We start from the raw sequence: 20,361 nt of genomic DNA on the forward strand, positions 1-20,361 counted from the left end.
ATGTCTTCTCATTCCTGTTTGTTATGGAAAGCAATAAAAAAATTATATGTGATAAAACTTAGCTTTTAAAAGCTCTCAATTAAAAATAAGTGATCATTTAATTACTGTATATATAAATGGAAATTATAGCTTTGTCAGGATGAATACCAGAATTTGTCTCTACTATTAGGTTAAAATGACTGTGTAAAAATTAGCATTAAACTAATAATTTAATATGACTTGTCCTGATTTAGAGCACTATAAACCATTCTGAATATCTGGAGATGAACTCAAAATAATATTTTTTATGTTAGAGTCTTACAACTTTCCAGTATTACCACCTATTTTACTAACCCACTAAAAATTCTAACAATTCATGAATTCATGTTAGATATTTTTGCTAAGAACTACAAGTTTCTATTATTCCTCTTATTCCCTTGTCTTTGATGCCATGGTAATTTGGAACACTGTAGCAAGCATAACATATCAATATGTCACCCAGAAGTACTGTTTATTTTTTAATTTTGGATAGAAACAGAGGGAATTTAAGGAGGGAGGGAGAGATAGGGAAAGAGAGAGACACCTGAAACACTGTTTCACTAGTGAAATTTTAGCCCTTCAAGTGGGGACTGGGGGCTTGAAACAAGTTCTTTGCACATTGTAACATATTAGCTCTACCAGATGTACCACAACCCAACTCCTAAACACTCATTGTGTTTTAAACCACTATGTATGTGGTAAATTAATATCTATTATGTCTCATCAAAATTAACCTATAGATTTAAAGATATGACAAGTGTATACTTCAGTACAATTTATATTCTTAGAAAGCTATTGCAGGCTAGTCAGACTATCAACAACTAAAAAGTGATAGTCTCAGGAATACTTAATTTTTTAGTAGAAGTACTATACAACTTACTACCACTAATTTATATCTTTTGCCCCTATTTTGTTAATCTCCCTCTGTTAAAGTACTTACTTGCTGATTATCCTAATTCTATTCTTTCAGTATACTTTAGACTTTGTTTATTTTCCTTTTTTTTTTTTTTTTTTTTTTGGTGTTAACCTACGTATAGCTCTGTTTTGTTACAATAAAGTATAACTCACATTAGATTGTGTAGTCACTAGGAGGGAGAAAAGCAACAAAAAAATATATTCTAAAATATATTTCTGAAGCCTTCACCAGGCTGCCACTAAATATTATTGCTTTGATGAAATGTTTATCTTTATTGTGACTTAAACTCTATCCATATATTCATTTTTTTTTAGATTCAGAGACCCAAATATTTTGTATGTATACTGGATTATTTAAGAAGATCTTGTTTGGTCAATTAAAGAAGACAGACTATGAAAAGATGATTGTCTAAATTGTTTTAGCTGTTAAAATGTCTAGATGATTGTCCATGTTGTTCAAAAACTTACATAGTGTGCTCAAGTATTTGTACATCTTCCACTAAAGCAAAAGGACTTTAACCTTGTTAGGGAAGGAACTCTTTGCTTATATTTAATCATCAACCAAAGAGCTGAATAGTAATATCTTACAAGTTCAGATTTTTTCCAGGAAAATATGGAGGTGATTAAGTATAGTATGTGCCTCCTAAAAAATTGTGAGTAAGGAATCTTCAGTCATATTTTTTATCTGTTTTAATTTAATGAAAACAGCAAGCACATTGTATTTTTTAAGTATTTTGTCCTTTGCAAAAGAAAATGCAAAACGTAACTTAAGATCCGAGGAAGATTTCAACTGGAAAAATAAATCAAAATAGCATAAGGAGCTCAATTTCATCTAACAAATCAGTAATTTCACATAGGGAAATGTGACTTACACTATGACAACAAAAAGTTCAAGTGGCATAGGCTTTTAAATATTAATTAGATAACTAAAACCAATTTTTGAAATGTGTCTACTTCCTCAACTCATATAAAATAGGCAGGAGAGGGGAAGGATTGAAGCGTTGTATATTCATAGGAATTTTAAAAAAATAAAGGACTTTTGAATACTTAGATAATATTAGAGTGAGGTCAAGGTTTCCTGCCCTTTGACATACTCCGTGTTAAGTTGGGTGAACACATTCTCTGATCTTGCAGAGAGCAAGCCCTTAAGGAAAGCTGAATACTTGAGTTTCATAAAGTGATGTGAAAGCCAGCCAAGTGGGTTTTTTCCACTTTCTCAGAATCGTGGCTGAAGCTCACAACTGAGAACCAAAAAAAACAAAAAACAAAAAAAAACCAAGTACCTCACATTCTAAACTCAGAGAAAGGCCAGCAAAAGTTTGGCAGTCAGTCCACAGGAGATGCCAGGAAATACTAGAGCTGCCACTGCCCCTGCCATTCTCATCATCAGGAGAAAAAAGAAGAAAACTTTTTCCAGCCATGACATCTCCCCAGACAATAACTGGGATCCACCTGCATATCAGATTTCAGGCTCAGGGGAAAAACAAAAAGAGAGAGAGAGACTACCACCCCCAACTCTTCATCTGCACTACTCCAGCCTTTAGGTTCATAATTAGTCAACAACTTGTTTGGCTTTATATGTTAACTCTCTTTTCAGCCACCACATTCCAGATGCTAGCATGATGCCAACCAGACTTCCCTGGACAGACAACCCCACCAATGTGTCCTGGAGCTCCAATTTCCCAGAACCCCGTCCCACTAGGGAAAGAGAGAGGCAGGCTGGGAGTATGGCTTGACCTGTCAATGCCCATGTTCCGCGGGAAAGCAATTACAGAAGCCAGACCTTCCACCTTCTGCATCCCACAATGACTTTGGGTCCATACTCCCAGAGGCTTATGGGAGGAGGGGATGGGATATGGAGTTCTGGTGGTGGGAATTCTGTAGAATTGTACCCCCCCATCCTATGGTTTTGTCAGTGTTTCCTTTATATATATATATATAAATAAAAATATTTACAAAATTTAAAAAAGAAGAAAACTTATAAAGCAAAGGAAGCTGGTTTCATAGGGAGTGTGCTATTCTTGTTGGGTGAGGTGGGTGTGCTCTTTCCTTTGAAAGTAAGGCAGAAAGAAATTAATAATGTCAGTAGGTACACAACATTCACTGCTTTTGTAATCCTTTTACATATATTAACTAATTTAGCCTTTTCCTTTTTATGATTAAATTTATGAATTTATATTATGTGAGAGAGAAAGAGCAGAGTGCCACTATGGTATATGAGCTACTAAAATTGAACCCAGAGCCTCAAATACGCAAATCCTGTACTCTGTCTCCTGACCCATCTCCCCAGCCATTCAGTTAATTTCTTTTTAATCTTTTTTAGTTTAAGTTGAGTAAAATACAATAGTTTGTATATGCATAACATTTCCCAGTTTTCCACATAACAATTCAACCCCCACTAGGTCCCTCCTCTGCCATCATGTTCCAGGACCTGATCCCTCCCCCCCATACCAGAGTCTCTTGCTTTGGTGCAGTACACCAACATTTAATCTTCACAACAAAGAAATATTCTTAGGGCCAGGTGCTGGTGCACTTGGTTGAGCGCACATGTTATAATGCACAAGGACCTGAACTTGAGCCTCTAGTCCCCACCTGCAGAGGGAAAGCTTTGTTAATGGTGAAGCAGTGTTGCAAGTGTCTTTCTGCCTCTCTTCCTTTTTATTTCCCCCTTCTCTCTCAATTTCTGATTATCTCTGTCCAATAAATAATAATGATAATAAATTTAAAAAAAATTTTTTATGTATAAAAAGGAAACACTGACAAAACCATAGGATAAGAGGGGTACAACTCCACACAATTCTCACCACCAGAAGTCCATATCCCATCCCCTCCCTTGATATGATAATAAAATTTTAAAGGAAATATTTTTATCATTTCTGTCTTGTAGAGGAGGAGGAGAAATACATCCAAATGTTATGTAACTTGCTCATAGGTCTAGCAAGATGGATAACTTGATTTCAGAGTCTACAGTGAAACTATTACACACACTGCCTTAAGAGACTAATAAAGATTGACCCTCCAGGGGACCTGGTGGTGGAACATATGGTTGAGCACACATGTTACTATCTAGAAGGATCTAGGTTCAGGCCCTCAATCCCCACCTGCAGGAGGGGAGCTTCATGATAGGTGAAGCAGTGCTGTAGGTGTCTATCTCCCTCTCCATCTTTCCCTTCATCTCAGTTTCTCTTTGTCTCTGTTCAATAAATGAATAAATAAAGTATTTTTTAAAATTTGGTGTATTGCACCAAAGTAAAGGACTCTGGGATGAGGAGAAATGTTCAGGTCCTGGAACATAATGGTGGAGGAGGACCTGGGGGGGTTTAGAGTGGTATGTGGAAAACTGAGAAATATTAAATATGTCCAAACTATTGTCTTTTACTGAAATGTTAAATATGTACAAACTATTGTAGTTTACTGTTGACTGTAAACCATTAATCCCCCCAATTAAAAAAAAAGAGCCTCACCCCCCTACCCAAAGAGACATAAACAAGTACTCCTGGAGTCTGAACAAATTTTGTGGTACCACAACCTGTTGTGACTGTTACAGTTAATATGAACCACAATCTTAAATTTAAAAGCATAGTTCAATAGCACCTAAAAACTTCTACAGGGATGGGAGACGGGGCTATGGAGCAGCAGCAGCAGCTGTATTTCTCTCCTCTCCTCTCCCGAGTCAACTAGGAACACCAAAGGAGATCATCTGGGACCTCAGCAAGGCAGAACGACAACAACTTCAGGAACCCACCAAATCACCGGAAAAGATGAAAAAAACTTCTACAGGACAAATTTAATTAGATGTTGTGTAAATACCATGTGATTTGTGTACTGGTTGCACAAATTACTAGGTTGTATGTAATGGGTGTTTTCTACCATAAGATGAATTAGAATTCAGAAAATAATTTAGTGATGACATAGTAACTTACATATAAGAATAGGACTGAAAGCTAACTTATCCAGTAGATCCCAAGCACTATTGTACATGCCACCCTGAGTTTGAAACCCTGAATTCAAGCCCCAGCATCACATGGGAGCACTATGAACAGGAAAGTAGTGTTATTATGTTTCTCCTTTCTCTGTTTCTCTCTCAAAATAAATAAATTTGCTTATTTGTTTTTGTTTCTACATATCTCATGTATTGCTTCGTTTAATTTAAGGAAGTCCAATTCACAAGTTTTAGTTTAAATAGGTTCTTATATATTACATGTACTTATATGTAGTACATGCCATATATATTACATTCCGTATTTCAGTAGGATTGACATGCTACTAGATACCTTTATTGAGTGCTTGCCTTTTTAGGCTTTAAGTACTGCTTGCTTATGTACTGGAAAACAAAGTACAAGTCAACTGTATTTGTATTTCACAGTTCACTCTTTCTTCTCCTTCATTCATTGTATATGAAAGACATCAAATCAGATCTACAGACTTCTGGGTTCTTTTAAGCTATCATATCTATAAGCTGTCATCTAGAATATATGCATATACCCTATCATTATGTATTTAATGTTATAAGACACATTAGGAGGCCATGTGGTGGTGCATCTGGTTAAGCACACACATTACAGTGCACATGGACTCAGGTTCAAAGCCCTTGGTCCCCACCTGTAGGGGGAAAGTTTCATGAGTGGTGAAGCAGGGCTGCAGGTGTCTATCTTTTCCCCTCTAACTACCCCCCTCAATTTCTCTCTCTCTCTCTCTCTCCAGTGATACTTTGTGTGCTTAACCTGGTGGGCTACCACCCGGCCCCCTATCCAATAATAAACTAAATTAAATTTAATTTAAATTTTAAAAAAAGATTAAGGCACACTACAGTCTTCAGGCATGCAGGTCCTGCACTCTACTTTCTGAGCTACCTCCCTAGCTATTCCTTTAATCTCTATTATATACATCATAATGGTTTGTTTTTACTTTTTTCCCATATGTACTTCTACTTAATTCCTTTATTTTTTATGCACTTAGCCCTCTCTAAAGTTGGTACCTTAATCCTGTGGTAATTCATTTCATGCTTAACATCTTGGTGACCTCCTGTACCCCAAGGTCTACTCCTGAGCACTCTCAACACAAGGATTGGATTTTCAGTCTTTAAACTCCTGTCTTCCCATGACTGGGGTTACACAGTTCAAGTAACAGTCAATTGTCTGCCTCCTGCCATTATCTGATGTTTGAATCTGTGCTGACAACCTATTCATACTGTGCTTGGAATAGGAATAATGGTACTTCTATTGCATCCATCATTTCCTTACCCTGGAGGTCGGTTTGATATCTAATACTTTTGAAACTGTATGCTCTTCCCTTGAGCAACAAGCCTGTGATCTTCCTCTCAGGTTGTTACTTCAGTTCACTTACCTTGTTTTTCTCACATGGGTTTATCTGCACTGTTTTCAGGAAAAAAAAAATCTTTTAATTTACCAAATATTTTCTACTAAATTAAAATTTTTTAATATGCCAGTCACTAAATTAGATACTAACAACAGAAGCCACTAGTCAAGGGACACAGAAAATTATTTAGTAGTAATACTTCATGGTAGATGCTAAGAAGAAAAGTAAGAAGAGATGCTTTTGACATGCATGAAAATGGTCCCCAAACAGAATTTCAGGATCAGGAAAAGTTTTTTGAAGGGTTAACTGGAATCTGGGAGAATGAATAGGAGTCAGCACAGAGGGAAGGTTTAGCAGAGAAGATGTTCCAGAGAGAGAAAAAGATTAAAGCAGAGTTTCAAAAGCTCGGGAAAGCATAATGACTCTAAGAAATGGACGGAAGTTTAGTGCATTTGGAAGGTTCCATTGAGGAAGCACACACTGAGGTCACAAACTCAATCCTCAACGCCACCATAAACCAGAGCTGAGTAATACTCTGCTCCCTCATTCACTTTCACTCTCATAAAAATATGTAAATAAATTGAAACTAAGTATATTGTATCTGGAATATAAGATTTAAAAAAAAAAAAGGAAGAATGTCAATAGATAAAACTCTTGTTCTTCCATATATTTCTGATCCCATACTTAAACTTCTTCTCAAGACACTTATAATAGTAGGGAATTCTTTGTTCTGGCAATACCATCCATGACAACCACCCCCATTAATTCTTTATTACTCCACTCTGAGTCTCTGTATTCTAAAAAGATATGAAATGTTGGAATGAAAAATTCTTCTTTATACTTTTCCTCTATTTTCTCTTGTGCCCACTTCCCCTCTTTCCTTCTCCCTCATCTCTCCCTCGTTATCACCCTCCCACTCTTGTCATCACCAGAATTTCACTATTCCAAACCAGCTTTTTCAGAGGAACAGAGACAGAGAAGCTTTCCCTCTGCAGGTAGGGATCAGGGGCTTGAACCTGGGTCCTTGCACACTGTAATGTGTGCACTTAAACTGGTGCCACTACCTGCCTTTTTTTTTTTTTTCAGTGAAAGCACTGATTAGCTCTGATTTATAGTGGTACCAGGGATTATTGAACCTGGGACCTCTAAGCTGCAGGCATGAAAATTTAAACTACTGTGCTATATTCCCAGCCTCAGAGGTGTTATAATACATCACGCCAGTGACTGGAGCAGACATATGGACAAAGTGGTCCAGGTGACATTTTCATTTCTGTTGACTTTTATTTGCTTAAAAGATGTCTAGAAGAAGCTAGGTGAATAATTTTCTGTAAGGAATATTGTATGATGATATATAACATGCTAACAGCATAAGGTCATTTAGTTTCTAGGGGGGAAATGTTAATCTAAACAAAAGGAAAATTGTTAAGCCATAAAATATATTTATAAAATATTTCTTTTTGTTTGCCCAGATATTTTTTACTCTTATTTCTTTCACCATTTTTACTATCCTAAAACACATCAGGGCTTTAGCAGAGAATGTTGTACAAAAGCAACAAGAAAACAGACACAAGTCAAAAATTTCAACTGGGGGCCAGGCAGTGGTGCAACTGGTTAAGTGCACACACTACAGTGTGCAAGGATCTGGGTTCAAGCCCCTGGTACCCACCTGCAGGGGGGAAGCTTCTCTCCTTCTCCCTCTCTCCCTCTCTCTCTCTCTTACTATCTATATTTATTGGATAGACGTAGCCAGAAATTGAGAGGGAAAAGGGTGACAGAGAGGGAGAGAGACAGAGACACACTTGCAGCACTGCTTCACCACTTGTGAAGCTTTCCCTCTACAGGAGGTGACCAGGGGCTTGAACCTGGGTCCTGAGCACTGTAACATGTGTGCTCAACTAGGTGCACTACCACTGGACCCTTCTCTCCTCCTCCCTTCTCCTTTCTCTGTTTCTATCCAATAAAAAAAAATTAACTGCAAAACTTCACAAATATAATCTGCCACTGAACACTGATGTTTAAATTATCTATTTTTGGAACTCTTGTTAAACTACGGACATGCTCAGATATTTCATATTCATATATAATGTCCCCTGCAGAGATAATAAAAAGGCATGGGTAAAATGTGATTGAGGCTATTTAATTTGTTATAATATTCCATGTTTCTTATAATTACAATAGGAAAAGCTCTCCAGCAATACCTGAAGTGATCAGATAAGTATTAAAAACTAAAGTAGATTCTGACCTGCATATTGTCTTCTGTCCCCAAGATGTATGGCAATGTTCTCCTCTCCTCTATCAAGGAGTTGGACTTCTTTCTCATGCAGAAGCTGTGCCATCTTGACCTGCTGTTGTTTGACCCGGGTCTCAAGTATGCGTACCTGTGCTCTGAGCCGAGCTTGCTCTTGAAGACAGTTTTCAAGAGCCTGCAAAGTAACATACATTACATTCTCATGTAAAATAAATGCTCCTAATAAAATAAATACATAAATTATTTAGTTTTGCTCCACCTCCTGTTTCCAAATATTACTGCAATTGGAAAGCAGTTTGAAAATTCTAATATTATTTGTTACTTAAGAATAAGAAATAACAGCTTATGTTAAAGTTCCTGAACTAAAGAAATGCAATAATATATTGATAAAATCATCAGATTGACTATGCTAACTCTAGAGTCTCTATCTCATGTGAACCGCATAATGATTCCATGAAGTAGGAATGGGTTTCATCTTCAAGAAACTTGCTCATGCATTCCTAGCTAAGAGGAATAAGGACTCAAATCCAGTTCAGGACTCCTATTCTCAGTCTGTTCATGATACCACTTTAGTGTCTTCTAAACAGTAAAGTGCTTTATAGAAATCAATCCCTAAGAGAAGAAAAATAGCTCAACTAGTAGGCAACACACTTTACCAATCCCCCAGCAACCACATGTGAGCAGCATACACAACAGGTGCTGCGGTGTCTTGCCTCTCTCTTTTTCCCTCCCTCTCTTCCTATTCAGTTAAAAGAAGGAGAAGAGAGGTTCCCGGAAGACGGCGGACTGAGAAGTCACTAGTGGCGTGAGCTCCAATCACATCTTCTGGAAACGAAATCTGACTCAGAGTGGACTCTCTATGTGTGTATCTCTGCTCTAGTTCCCTTTCCCCTCTTATTACACTTAGAATATACAGTGGATAGTAGATTTGCATAACTGTCTATCCTTGCTATCCTCTCTTTTCTCTTTCTTCACTGGGATTTGGTTACTATTATTTCAGGGACTGGAGAAATTGTTTGGCTAACTGGTAACTATTAAACTACTTCAATACTTCAGTTGCTACTGTAATTCCTGAGGTTGGTGAGTGCAATTGTAATAAAGGTATTTAGTACAGTGTTACTTATACTCAAGACACAACAACTGAGGAACAACAGAGCATAAAAAAAAAGAAATACATAAATTTAAAAAATGGGTAGATCAAAAACAAATAAAACTGCTACCCCAATGAATGAAGACAAGAGCCCAGAAGAAACTACAAATCATCCAGAAGTAACCATAGGTAAGAAAAGTATGCAAGCAATAATAAACTTATTAATCACAGAAATGAAAACAACATTGGAGGAAAGGAATGGCAGTATTAGGGAAACAACAGTTGAGACCCCCAAGGAAAATACTGATTATCTTGAGGCAATCATAGAACTGAAAGCTGAAATAGCTGTAATGAAGAAAGAAGCTGAGGCAAGGGAAAGCAGACTAACAGAAGCAGAAAACAGAATTAGTCAGACAGAGGATGAGTTAGAGAAAACAAAGAAAGAGGTGAAAGAGCTTAAAAAGAGATTGAGAGACACTGAAAACAACAACAGAGACATATGGGATGATCTCAAAAGAAGTAACATTCGTATAATTGGCCTGCCAGAGGAAGAAAGAGAGGAAGGGGAAGCAAACATTCTAGAGGAAATAATACAAGAAAACTTCCCAGACCTGAATAACAGAAAGGATATCAAGATTCAAGAGGCCCAGAGAGTACCAAACAGAATCAACCCAGACCTGAAGACACCAAGACACATCATAGTCACAATGAGAAGAAGTAAGGATAAAGAAAGGATCCTAAAGGCTGCAAGAGAGAAACAAAAAGTCACATACAAGGGAAAACCCATAAGATTATCTGCAGACTTCTCCACTCAAACTCTAAAAGCCAGAAAGGAGTGGCAAGATATCTATCGAGCCCTGAATGAAAAAGGGTTTCAACCAAGGATAATATATCCTGCTAGACTTTCATTCAAACTAGACGGAGGGATCAAAACCTTCTTAGATAAACAACAGTTAAAGGAGGCAACCATCACCAAGCCGGCCCTGAAAGAGGTACTAAAAGACCTCTTATAAACAAGGACAGCACTATAATACTTGCAATATATCAGAGCAAACAATTTTTTTTAGAACAATGGCACTACAATACATTAAATCCATAATATCAATAAATGTCAATGGCTTAAACTCACCCATCAAAAGGCACAGGGTAGGGGGATGGATCAGAAAACATAACCCAACCATATGCTGCTTGCAAGAATCCCATCTGTCACAACAAGATAAACACAGACTTAAAGTGAAAGGATGTAAAACTATCATACAGGCTAACGGACCACAAAAAAGGGCAGGAACAGCCATTCTCATCTCAGACACAATAGATTTTAAATTAAATAAAGTAATAAAAGATAGGTAAGGACATTACATAATGATTAGAGGATCAATCAGCCAAGAAGACTTAACAATTATTAACATCTATGCACCCAACGAGGGAGCATCTAAATACATTAAGCATCTACTGAAAAAATTTCAAAAATACATCAATAGTAATACAATAATAGTGGGAGACTTCAATACCCCACTCTAACACGTAGACAGATCAACAAAGCAGAGAACCAATAAAGATATAAGAGAATTGACTGAAGAGATCGACAGACTAGACCTCTTGGACATTTTCAGACTCCTCCACCCCAAAAAACCGGAATATACTTTCTTTTCAAATCCACATAACACATACTCAAGGATAGACCATATGTTAGGCCACAAAGACAGCATCCATAAATTCAATAACATTGAAATCATCCCAAGTATCTTCTCAGACCACAGTGGAGTAAAACTAACATTTAACAACAAACAGAAAATTATTATTATTTATTTATTTATTATTTAAGAAAGGATTAATTAACAAAACCAAACAGAAAATTATTAAAAGACACAGAATTTGGAAACTAAACAACATGCTCCTTAAGAACCACTGGGTCAGAGATGCTTTCACTCAAGCAGGAAATTCAAATGTTCCTGGAAACAAATGAAAATGAAGACACAGGGGTTGGGCGGTGGCGCAGTGGGTTAAGCACATGTGGTGCAAAGCGCAGGAACCCGCGTAAGGATCCCGGTTCGAGCCCCCGGCTCCCCACCTGCAGGGGAGTCACTTCACAGGCGGTGAAGCAGGTCTACAGGTGTCTATCTTTCTTTCCTCCTCTCTGTCTTCCCCTCCTCTCTCCATTTCTCTCTGTCCTATCCAACAACAAATTGCATCAACAAGGGCAATAATAATAACCACAATGAAGCTACAACAAGGGCAACAAAAGGGGGAAAAAAATGGCCTCCAGGAGCGGTGGATTCATGGTGCAGGCACCGAGTCCAGCAATAACCCTGGAGGAAAAAATAATAATAATAATAAAATTAAATTTAAAAAAAAAAGAAAATGAAGACACAACCTATCAAAATATTTGGGACACAGCTAAAGCAGTACTGAGCGGGAAACTTATAGCCATACAATCACATATTAAACACCAAGAAGAAGCTCAAATGAACGACCTTACTGCACACCTCAAGGACTTAGAGGAAGAGGAACAAAGGAACCCTAAAGCAACCAGAAGGACAGAAATCACTAAAGTTAGAGCAGAAATAAACAACATTGAAAATAAAAGAACCATACAAAAGATCAATGAAGCCAAATGTTGGTTCTTTGAAAGATTAAACAAAATTGACAAACCCCTAGCCAGACTCACCAAACAAAAAAGAGAGAAGACTGAAATTAATAGAATTGTAAACGATGCAGGAGATATCACAACTGACACCACAGAAATCCAGAGAATCCTGCGAAACTTCTATAAAGAACTATATGCCACCAAGCTAGAGAATCTGGAAGAAATGGAACAATTTCTAGAAAGCTATGCACTTCCAAAACTGAACCAAGAAGAACTACAAAATCTAAATGCACCAATCACAGACAAAGAAATTGAAACCGTTATTAAGAATCTCCCCAACAACAAAAGTCCTGGACCAGATGGCTTCACAAACAAATTCTACAAAACTTTCAGGAAACAGTTAATACCCATACTTCTTAAGCTATTCCATAAGATTAAAGAAACAGGAATACTCCCTTCCACCTTTTATGAAGCCAACATCACCCTGATACCAAAACCTGATAGGGACAGAACAAAAAAGGAAAACGACAGACCAATATCTCTGATGAACATAGATGCCAAAATATTAAACAAGATCTTGGCCAACCGGATACAGCAACACATCAAAAAGATTGTTCATCAATACCAAGGGGATTCATCCCAGGAATGCAAGGCTTGTTCAACATCTGTAAGTCAATCAATGTCATTCACCACATCAATAAAAGCAAAGCCAAAAACCACATGATTATCTCAATAGATGCAGAGAAAGCCTTTGACAAAATCCAACACCCATTCATGCTCAAAACTCTACAGAAAATGGGAATAGATGGGAAATTCCTCAAGATAGTGGAGTCTATATATAGCAAACCTACAGCCAACATCATACTCAATGGACAGAAGCTGAAAGCATTCCCCCTCAGATCGGGGACTAGACAGGGCTGTCCACTGTCACCGTTACTCTTCAACATAGGATTGGAAGTTCTTGCCATAGCAATAAGGCAAGAGAAAGAAATCAAAGGAATACATATTGGAAGGGAAGAAGTCAAGCTCTCACTATTTGCAGATGATATGATAGTATACATAGAAAGACCTAAAGAATCCAGTAGAAAATTACTGGAAGTTATTAGGCAATATAGCAAGGTATCAGGCTAAAAAAATCAATGTACAAAAATCAGTAGCATTTCTTTATGCAAACACTAAATCTGAAGAAGAAGACATCCAGAAATAACTCCCATTTACTGTTTCAGCAAAATCAATCAAATACCTAGGAATAAAGTTGACCAAAGAAGTGAAAGACTTGTATGCTGAAAACTATGAGTCGCTACTCAAGCAGATAGAAACTGATACCAAGAAATGGAAAGATATCCCATGCTCATGGATTGGAAGAATAAACATCATCAAAATGAATATTCTACCCAGAGCCATATACAAATTTAATGCAATACCCATCAAAGTTCCACCAAGCTTCTTTAAGAGAATAGAACAAACACTACAATCATTTATCTGGAACCTGAAAACACCTAGAATTGCCAAAACCATCTTGAGGAAAAGAAACAGAAATGGAGGCATCACACTCCCAGACCTTAAACTATATTATAAAGCCATCATCATCAAAACAGCATGGTACTGGACCAAAAATAGGCACACAGACCAGTGGAACAGAATTGAAAGCCCAGAAGTAAATCCCAACACCTATGGGCATCTAATCTTTGATAAGGGGGCCCAAAGGATTAAATGGAAAAAGGAGGCTCTCTTCAATAAATGGTGCTGGGAAAACTGGGTTGAAACATGCAGAAGAATGAAATTGAACCACTTTATCTCACCAGAAACAAAAATCAACTCCAAATGGATCAAAGACCTGGATGTCAGACCAGAAACAATCAAATACTTAGAGGAAAACATTGGTAAAGCACTTTCCCACATACACCTCAAGGACATCTTTGATGAATCAAACCCAATTGCAAGGAAGACCAAAGCAGAAACAAACCAATGGGACTACATCAAATTGAAAAGCTTCTGCACATCCAAAGAAACTATTAAACAAACAGAGAGACCCCTCACAGAATGGAAGAAGATCTTCACATGCCAGACATCAGACAAGAAACTAATCACCAAAATATATAAAGAGCTCAGCAAACTTAGCACCAAAAAAGCAAATGACCCCATCCAAAAATGGGCAGAGGATATGAACAAAACATTCACCACAGAGGAGATCCAAAAGGCTAACAAACATATGAAAAACTGCTCTAGGTCACTGATCGTCAGAGAAATGCAAATCAAGACAACACTAAGATACCACCTCACTCCTGTAAGAATGGCATACATCAAAAAGGACAGCAGCAACAAATGCTGGAGAGGATGTGGGGATAGAGGAACCCTTTTACATTGCTGGTGGGGATGTAAATTGGTACAGCCTCTGTGGAGAGCAGTCTGGAAAACTCTCAGAAAACTAGACATGGACCTTCCATAATGATCCAGTAATTCCTCTCCTGGGGTTATACCCCAAAGACTCCATAACACCCAACCAAAAAGAGGTGTGTACTCCTATGTTCATAGCAGCACAATTCATAATAGCTAAAACCTGGAAGCAACCCAGGTGCCCAACAACAGATGAGTGGCTGCGAAAGCTGTGGTATATATACGCAATGGAATACTATGTAGCTATCAAGAACAATGAAACCACCTTCTCTGACCCATCTTGGACAGAGCTAGAAGGAATTATGTTAAGTGAGCTGAGTCAGAAAGATAAAGATGAGTATGGGATGATGCCACTCATCAACAGAAGTTGAGTAAGAAGATCTGAAAGAGAAACTAAAAGCAGGACCTGATCAAATTGTAAGTAGGGCACCAAAGTAAAAACCCTGTGGTGAGGGGTAGACATGCATCTTCCTGGGCCAGTGGGCGGTGGGAGTGGGTGGGAGTGGGTGGGAGGGATGGGTCACAGTCTTTTGGTGGTGGCAATGGTGTTTATGTACACTCCCAGCAAAATGTAGACATATAAATCAGTAGTTAATTAATATGAGAGGGGGAAAATCAGTTGTATGTCTCAAAGTTTCTCAAAACACAAACTGAATCTTTTTAATATATAGGCTGTGTATTTGATATGCGGACTCTCTCAAAAGCCTAGACCAAGTAGATTAGAAGCATCCAATAGCACAGCTATATACAAGATACTGGATACTGTACAGCAAACCATAACAAAAGGACTTTTCAAAGTTAACCCAATTACCAAATAATGTGATGATAACATTAACTATCGATTGTCTTTTTGAACCCTAAGACAGCAGGAACCTCACATCTCCACTATAGAGCCCCTACTTCCCCCAGTCCTGGAACCCTTGGACAGTGCCCACTTTCCCATATGCGTCTCCCAATCCAAACCAAATAATATTGCATCCACCGATCACAACCTAACCAACGCAATGATTGCCACCTCAACATGCTTCACCTCAGACTGTGTCCAGAGACTTCACATGTGGAATGACAACCCTTCGGCTTCATTACTCGGGTGAGACCTTTACTTTTATAGTACACTCTAATTTCATCTCAGGTAGTTCACTTTCTAACAAAGTCCCATAACCTAGATATACACCAGTTTCTGTGAGAGAGAGCATATGTTCACACGTATCCATAAACTACTGCAAAATATATACCTGAAAGCAGAAGTACATTAGAGTTTGCAGTGAGTACCTCCCTAACACTTCCTCTCCACTATTCCAAGCTTTGGGTCCATGATTGCTCAACAAATTGTTTGGCTTCATATGTTAACTCTCTTTTCAATCACCAGGTTCCAGATGCCACCAGGATGCTGGCCAGGCTTCCCTGGATTGAAGACCCCACCAATGTGTCCTGGAGCTCTGCTTCCCCAGAGACACACCTTACTAGGGAAAGAGAGAGGCAGACTGGGAGTATGGACTGACCAGTCAATGCCCATGTTCAGCGGGGAAGCAATTACAGAAGCCAGACCTTCTACCTTCTGCAACCCTCAATGACCCTGGGTCCATGCTCCCAGAGGGCTAGAGAATGGGAAAGCTATCATGGGAGGGGGTGGGTTATGGAGATTGAATGGTGGGAATTATGTGGAGTTGTACCCCTCCTACCTTATATTTTTGTTCATTAATCCTTTCTTAAATAAAAAATTTACAAAAAAAAAAAAAAAGGAGAACAGGAGGAGAAGGAGGAGGAAGAGGAAGAAGGAGGAGAAGGAGGAAGAAGAGGAGGAGAAGAAGGAGAAAAAGAATAAGAGGAAGAGGAAGAAGGAGAAGAAGGAGGAGGAGGCGAAGAAGAAATTGGGGCCAGGTGGTGGTGGTGCATCTGTTACAATGCACAAGGATCCAGGTTCAAGCCCCTGGTCCCTGCCTGCAGGGGGAAAGCTTTGTGAGTGAGTGATGAGGCAGGGTTGCTGGTGTCCCTCTCCCTCTCAGTTTCTGGTTGTCTCTATCCAATAAATAAATAAAGATAATACAAAAATTATAAAAAAAGAATTCACAGTATATGGATTGAATCATGGAGACAGGAAGGCCTGACAAACACCAGGAAAAAAAAAGTTAATACCTAAAATAAATGAGACTTTTGAATGACATTTTTGTATCTATATGATTTAAAAATATAATTGAATGTTTATAATCTGACAATGTATGTACCCTCATGCCCCAGAAATACCTGTTTTTGGGAATTCTAATAGAATTTATTCCCACAAATACTTCAAAAAGGGATTGGACAAATCTGAGTCTTCCAACTCAATCATTTACAATTAAATCGCCTAAGAATTTGCAGATGAAAGAGTTTATCAGCTTCTTTGTCTAGGGACTTCAGAATAAACAGAACTCTCCAAAGATTCAGAGAAAATGGCTTGTGAATTGGGAATGAGAATTACTAAAGTGGATCTCCTGGGATGAAGTACTTAGGCCAAGAAGTTCCAACAGATCTCTTGAGTACTCTGTTAGAAGAAATTTGAGGGCTATTGTTCAACAATTTGTTTGGCTCTGTAAGTTAACTCTCTTTTCAGCCACCAGGTTCCCAGATGCTAGCAGGATAGGACCAGACTTCCCTGGACAGACAACCCCACCAATGTACCTTGGAGCTCCGCTCTCTGGACAGACAACCCCACCAATGTACCTTGGAGCTCTGCTTCCCCAGAGCCCTTCCCCACTAGGGAAAGAGAGAGACAGGCTGGGAGTATGGATCGACTTGTCAATGCCCATGTTCAGCAGAGAAGCAATTACAGAAGCCAGACCTTCTGCATCCCACAATGATCTTGGGTTCATACTCCCAGAGGGTTAAAGAATAGGAAAGCAATCGGGGAGGGGATGGGATACGGAGGTCTGGTAGTGGGAATTGTGCGAAGTTGTACCCCTCTTATCCTATGGTTTTGTCAATGTTTCCTTTTTATAAATAAAAAATTAAAAAACAAAAAAGAAATTTGAGGGCTAGTGGGAAGAGGGACAAAAAAGAGGTTTTTGGGAGTCGGGCTGTAGCACAGTGGGTTAAGCGCAGGTGGCGCTAAGCTCAAGGACCGGCGTCAGGATCCCGGTTCGAGCCCCCGGCTCCCCACCTGCAGGCAGGTCCCTTCACAGGCGGTGAAGCAGGTCTGCAGGTGTCTGTCTTTCTCTCCCTCTCTGTCTTCCCCTCCTCTCTCCATTTCTCTCTGTCCTATCCAACAACGACATCAATAATAACTACAACAATAAAACAACAAGGGCAACAAAAGGGAATAAATAAATAAAATTAAATTTAAAAAAAAAGAGGTTTTTGTCATTTTTCCACTTGTTTTTTCTTTAATATTTATTAATTTTCCCTTTTGTTGCCCTTGCTGTTTTATTGTTATAGTTATTATTGTTATTGTTGATGATGTCATTGTTGTTGGATAGGACAAAGAGAAATGAAGAAAGGAAGGGAAGAGAGAGGGGAAGAGAAAAATAGACACCTGCAAACCTGCTTCACTGCCTGTGAAGTTACTCCCTGCAGGTGGGGATCCTGGATCGAACCGGAATCCTTACTTCAGTCCTTGCACTTTGCGCCATGTTCATTTAACCTGCTGTGCTACCACCTGACTCCCATTTTTCCATTTTTGTCTTGAGTGCTCCATTTTCACCTCATGTCAGGATCTCTTGTGCTAAGTGCACAATGACTTCTGAGAAATTATGAACTTTAATTTGTGATTGCTTTGCACTATCTGTACACACTATTTCTGAAAAAGGCATTTGAGTAATAAGGGAAGTGATGCAGTGAATGAAATGTTGGACTGCTAGGTATGGGGTCCTGAGTTTGATCTTTGCCACCACATGTGCCAGAGAGACACTCTGGTTCTCGTGCTTCAGAGTCCAATGCTTAGTCTATGTGAATAGTGTCTAATAATTAACATCCAATTTTAATTTTAATTACTGAAAGAAGCTATATTTATTTTTATTTATGTATATTTTCACCAGACAGGACTGAATAAAGTCTAAAATAACCAACATTACGTAACCAAATATCCCTAGTGGATCAAAAAATATGTACTTATTTGTTAAGAATATTGATTTTAGATTAAGATAATTTATAACAGTAAGGGCTTATTATTTGTCAGGTTTTTGCATAGATTTTTTTTGATAGAGTGGGAGACAGATTGAGACAGAGAAAGAGACAGAGAGAAGGAGAAACACCTGAAGCACTGCTCCACCATTCATAAAGTTTATGGGGCCTAGGGAATTGAACTTAGGCCTCCTGCATGGTAATGTGTGCATTTAATGGGGTAAGCCATCTCGTCCCTATAAACTTTATTTCTCTCATTAGTTAATATTTTTCAGTGAGAACTTACTATAGTTTTTCTTCAAAATACATGAAAGTGCATGTCAAAGTAGTAGTAATGGATAAAACAAATGTTTTCATAAGCTTACCCAGGTTTCCTTGCCCATTATCAGAGTAGTGGTGACAAGGATGAAATTGAACATCTTCATTTCTCTCAATGAAAGAACTGCAAGAACAAAAATCATTTTATAAACTTACTATTTTTAGCTTTTCATGCGATCAGAGTTGGGTTTAGATTCCAATTACTCTAGAGGGATACAATTTCAGGCCATCTCCAAGTTATTGAGGACATTTTCCTGGGCTTTCTCATTCTCTCCTCATAATGCTATTTTTTTTTAAGGTTTTGAAACATTTTTTAAATTTTTACTTATTTTGGACAGAGAGAAACTGAATGGGAAGGAGAGAGAAAAAGAAATACCTGCAGCACTACACCACTCATGAAGCTCCCCCCTTGCAAGTGGAGACTAGGGGCTTGAACCTGGGTCCTTGTGCCTTGTAACATGTACACTTTACAGGTGTGTCACTGCCTAGCTCCTCACAATGCTTATTATTACTTTAAATAGAAGTGAACTTGGTCAACTGCCAAAATGATAAAATAATGCTTATGAAAAAATACTTTTATGCCTGAGGCACCAAAGTCCCACTTTCAATCCCACACACCACCATAGACCAGAACTGAGTAGTGCCCTAGTTAAAAACAAACAAACAAAAATAAATAAGGGGCTGGGTGGTGGCACATGTTACCATGCACAAGTACCCAGGTTCAAGACCCTGGTCCTCACCTGCAGGAGGAAAGCATCACAAGTGGTTAACCGTTGCTATGAATATCCCTTTGTCTCTCTTGTTTCCTTCCATCTCAATTTCTCTCTATTCTGTTAAATAAAATAAATACAGTTTTAAAAAAGTCCTTCCTGACCTTTTCTTTTTTAATTTTTTATTGGGGGATTAGTGTTTTACAGTTAACAGTAAAATACAATAGTTTGTACATGCATAACATTTCCCAGTTTTCCATATAATAATACAGCCCCCACTAGGTCCTCTGCCATCAAGCTCCAGGACCTGAACTCTCTCCCACCCCCCACCCCAGAGTCTTTTACTTTGGTGCAATACACCAACTCCAATCCAAGTTCTGCTTTGTGTTTTCCCTTCTGATCTTGTTTTTCAACTTCTGCCTATGAGTGAGACCATCTCATATCCATCCTTCTATTTCTGACTTATCTCACTTAACATGATTCCTTCAAGCTCCACCCAAGATGGGTTGAAAACAGTGACATCACCATTTTTAATAGCTGAGTAATACATACAAACACACATATATACATATATGTGTATATATATATATGTCACAACTTACTTATCTGTTGTTGGACACCTGGGTTGCTTCCAGATTTGGTCTATTACAAATTGTGCTGCTAT

General features: G+C 38.3%; 1 protein-coding gene across 1 annotated transcript in view; it reads right to left on the minus strand.

Moving 5' to 3' along the window:
• The window catches only part of FGL1 (fibrinogen like 1), a 34,608-nt gene that overhangs the window by 11,491 nt on the left and 2,756 nt on the right, over nt 1-20,361 (minus strand). Inside the window, exons 2-3 of the mRNA XM_007516301.3 lie at nt 19,035-19,111; nt 8,495-8,675 (exon numbers count right to left, since the gene is read on the minus strand). Of these exons, the coding sequence (XP_007516363.1) occupies nt 8,495-8,675; nt 19,035-19,094 (241 nt within the window). The 5' untranslated portion in view covers nt 19,095-19,111. The remainder of the gene's footprint in view (nt 1-8,494; nt 8,676-19,034; nt 19,112-20,361) is intronic.

The sequence above is a fragment of the Erinaceus europaeus genome, chromosome 2 (genome assembly GCF_950295315.1).
Source record: "Erinaceus europaeus chromosome 2, mEriEur2.1, whole genome shotgun sequence".
NCBI lineage: Eukaryota > Metazoa > Chordata > Mammalia > Eulipotyphla > Erinaceidae > Erinaceus > Erinaceus europaeus.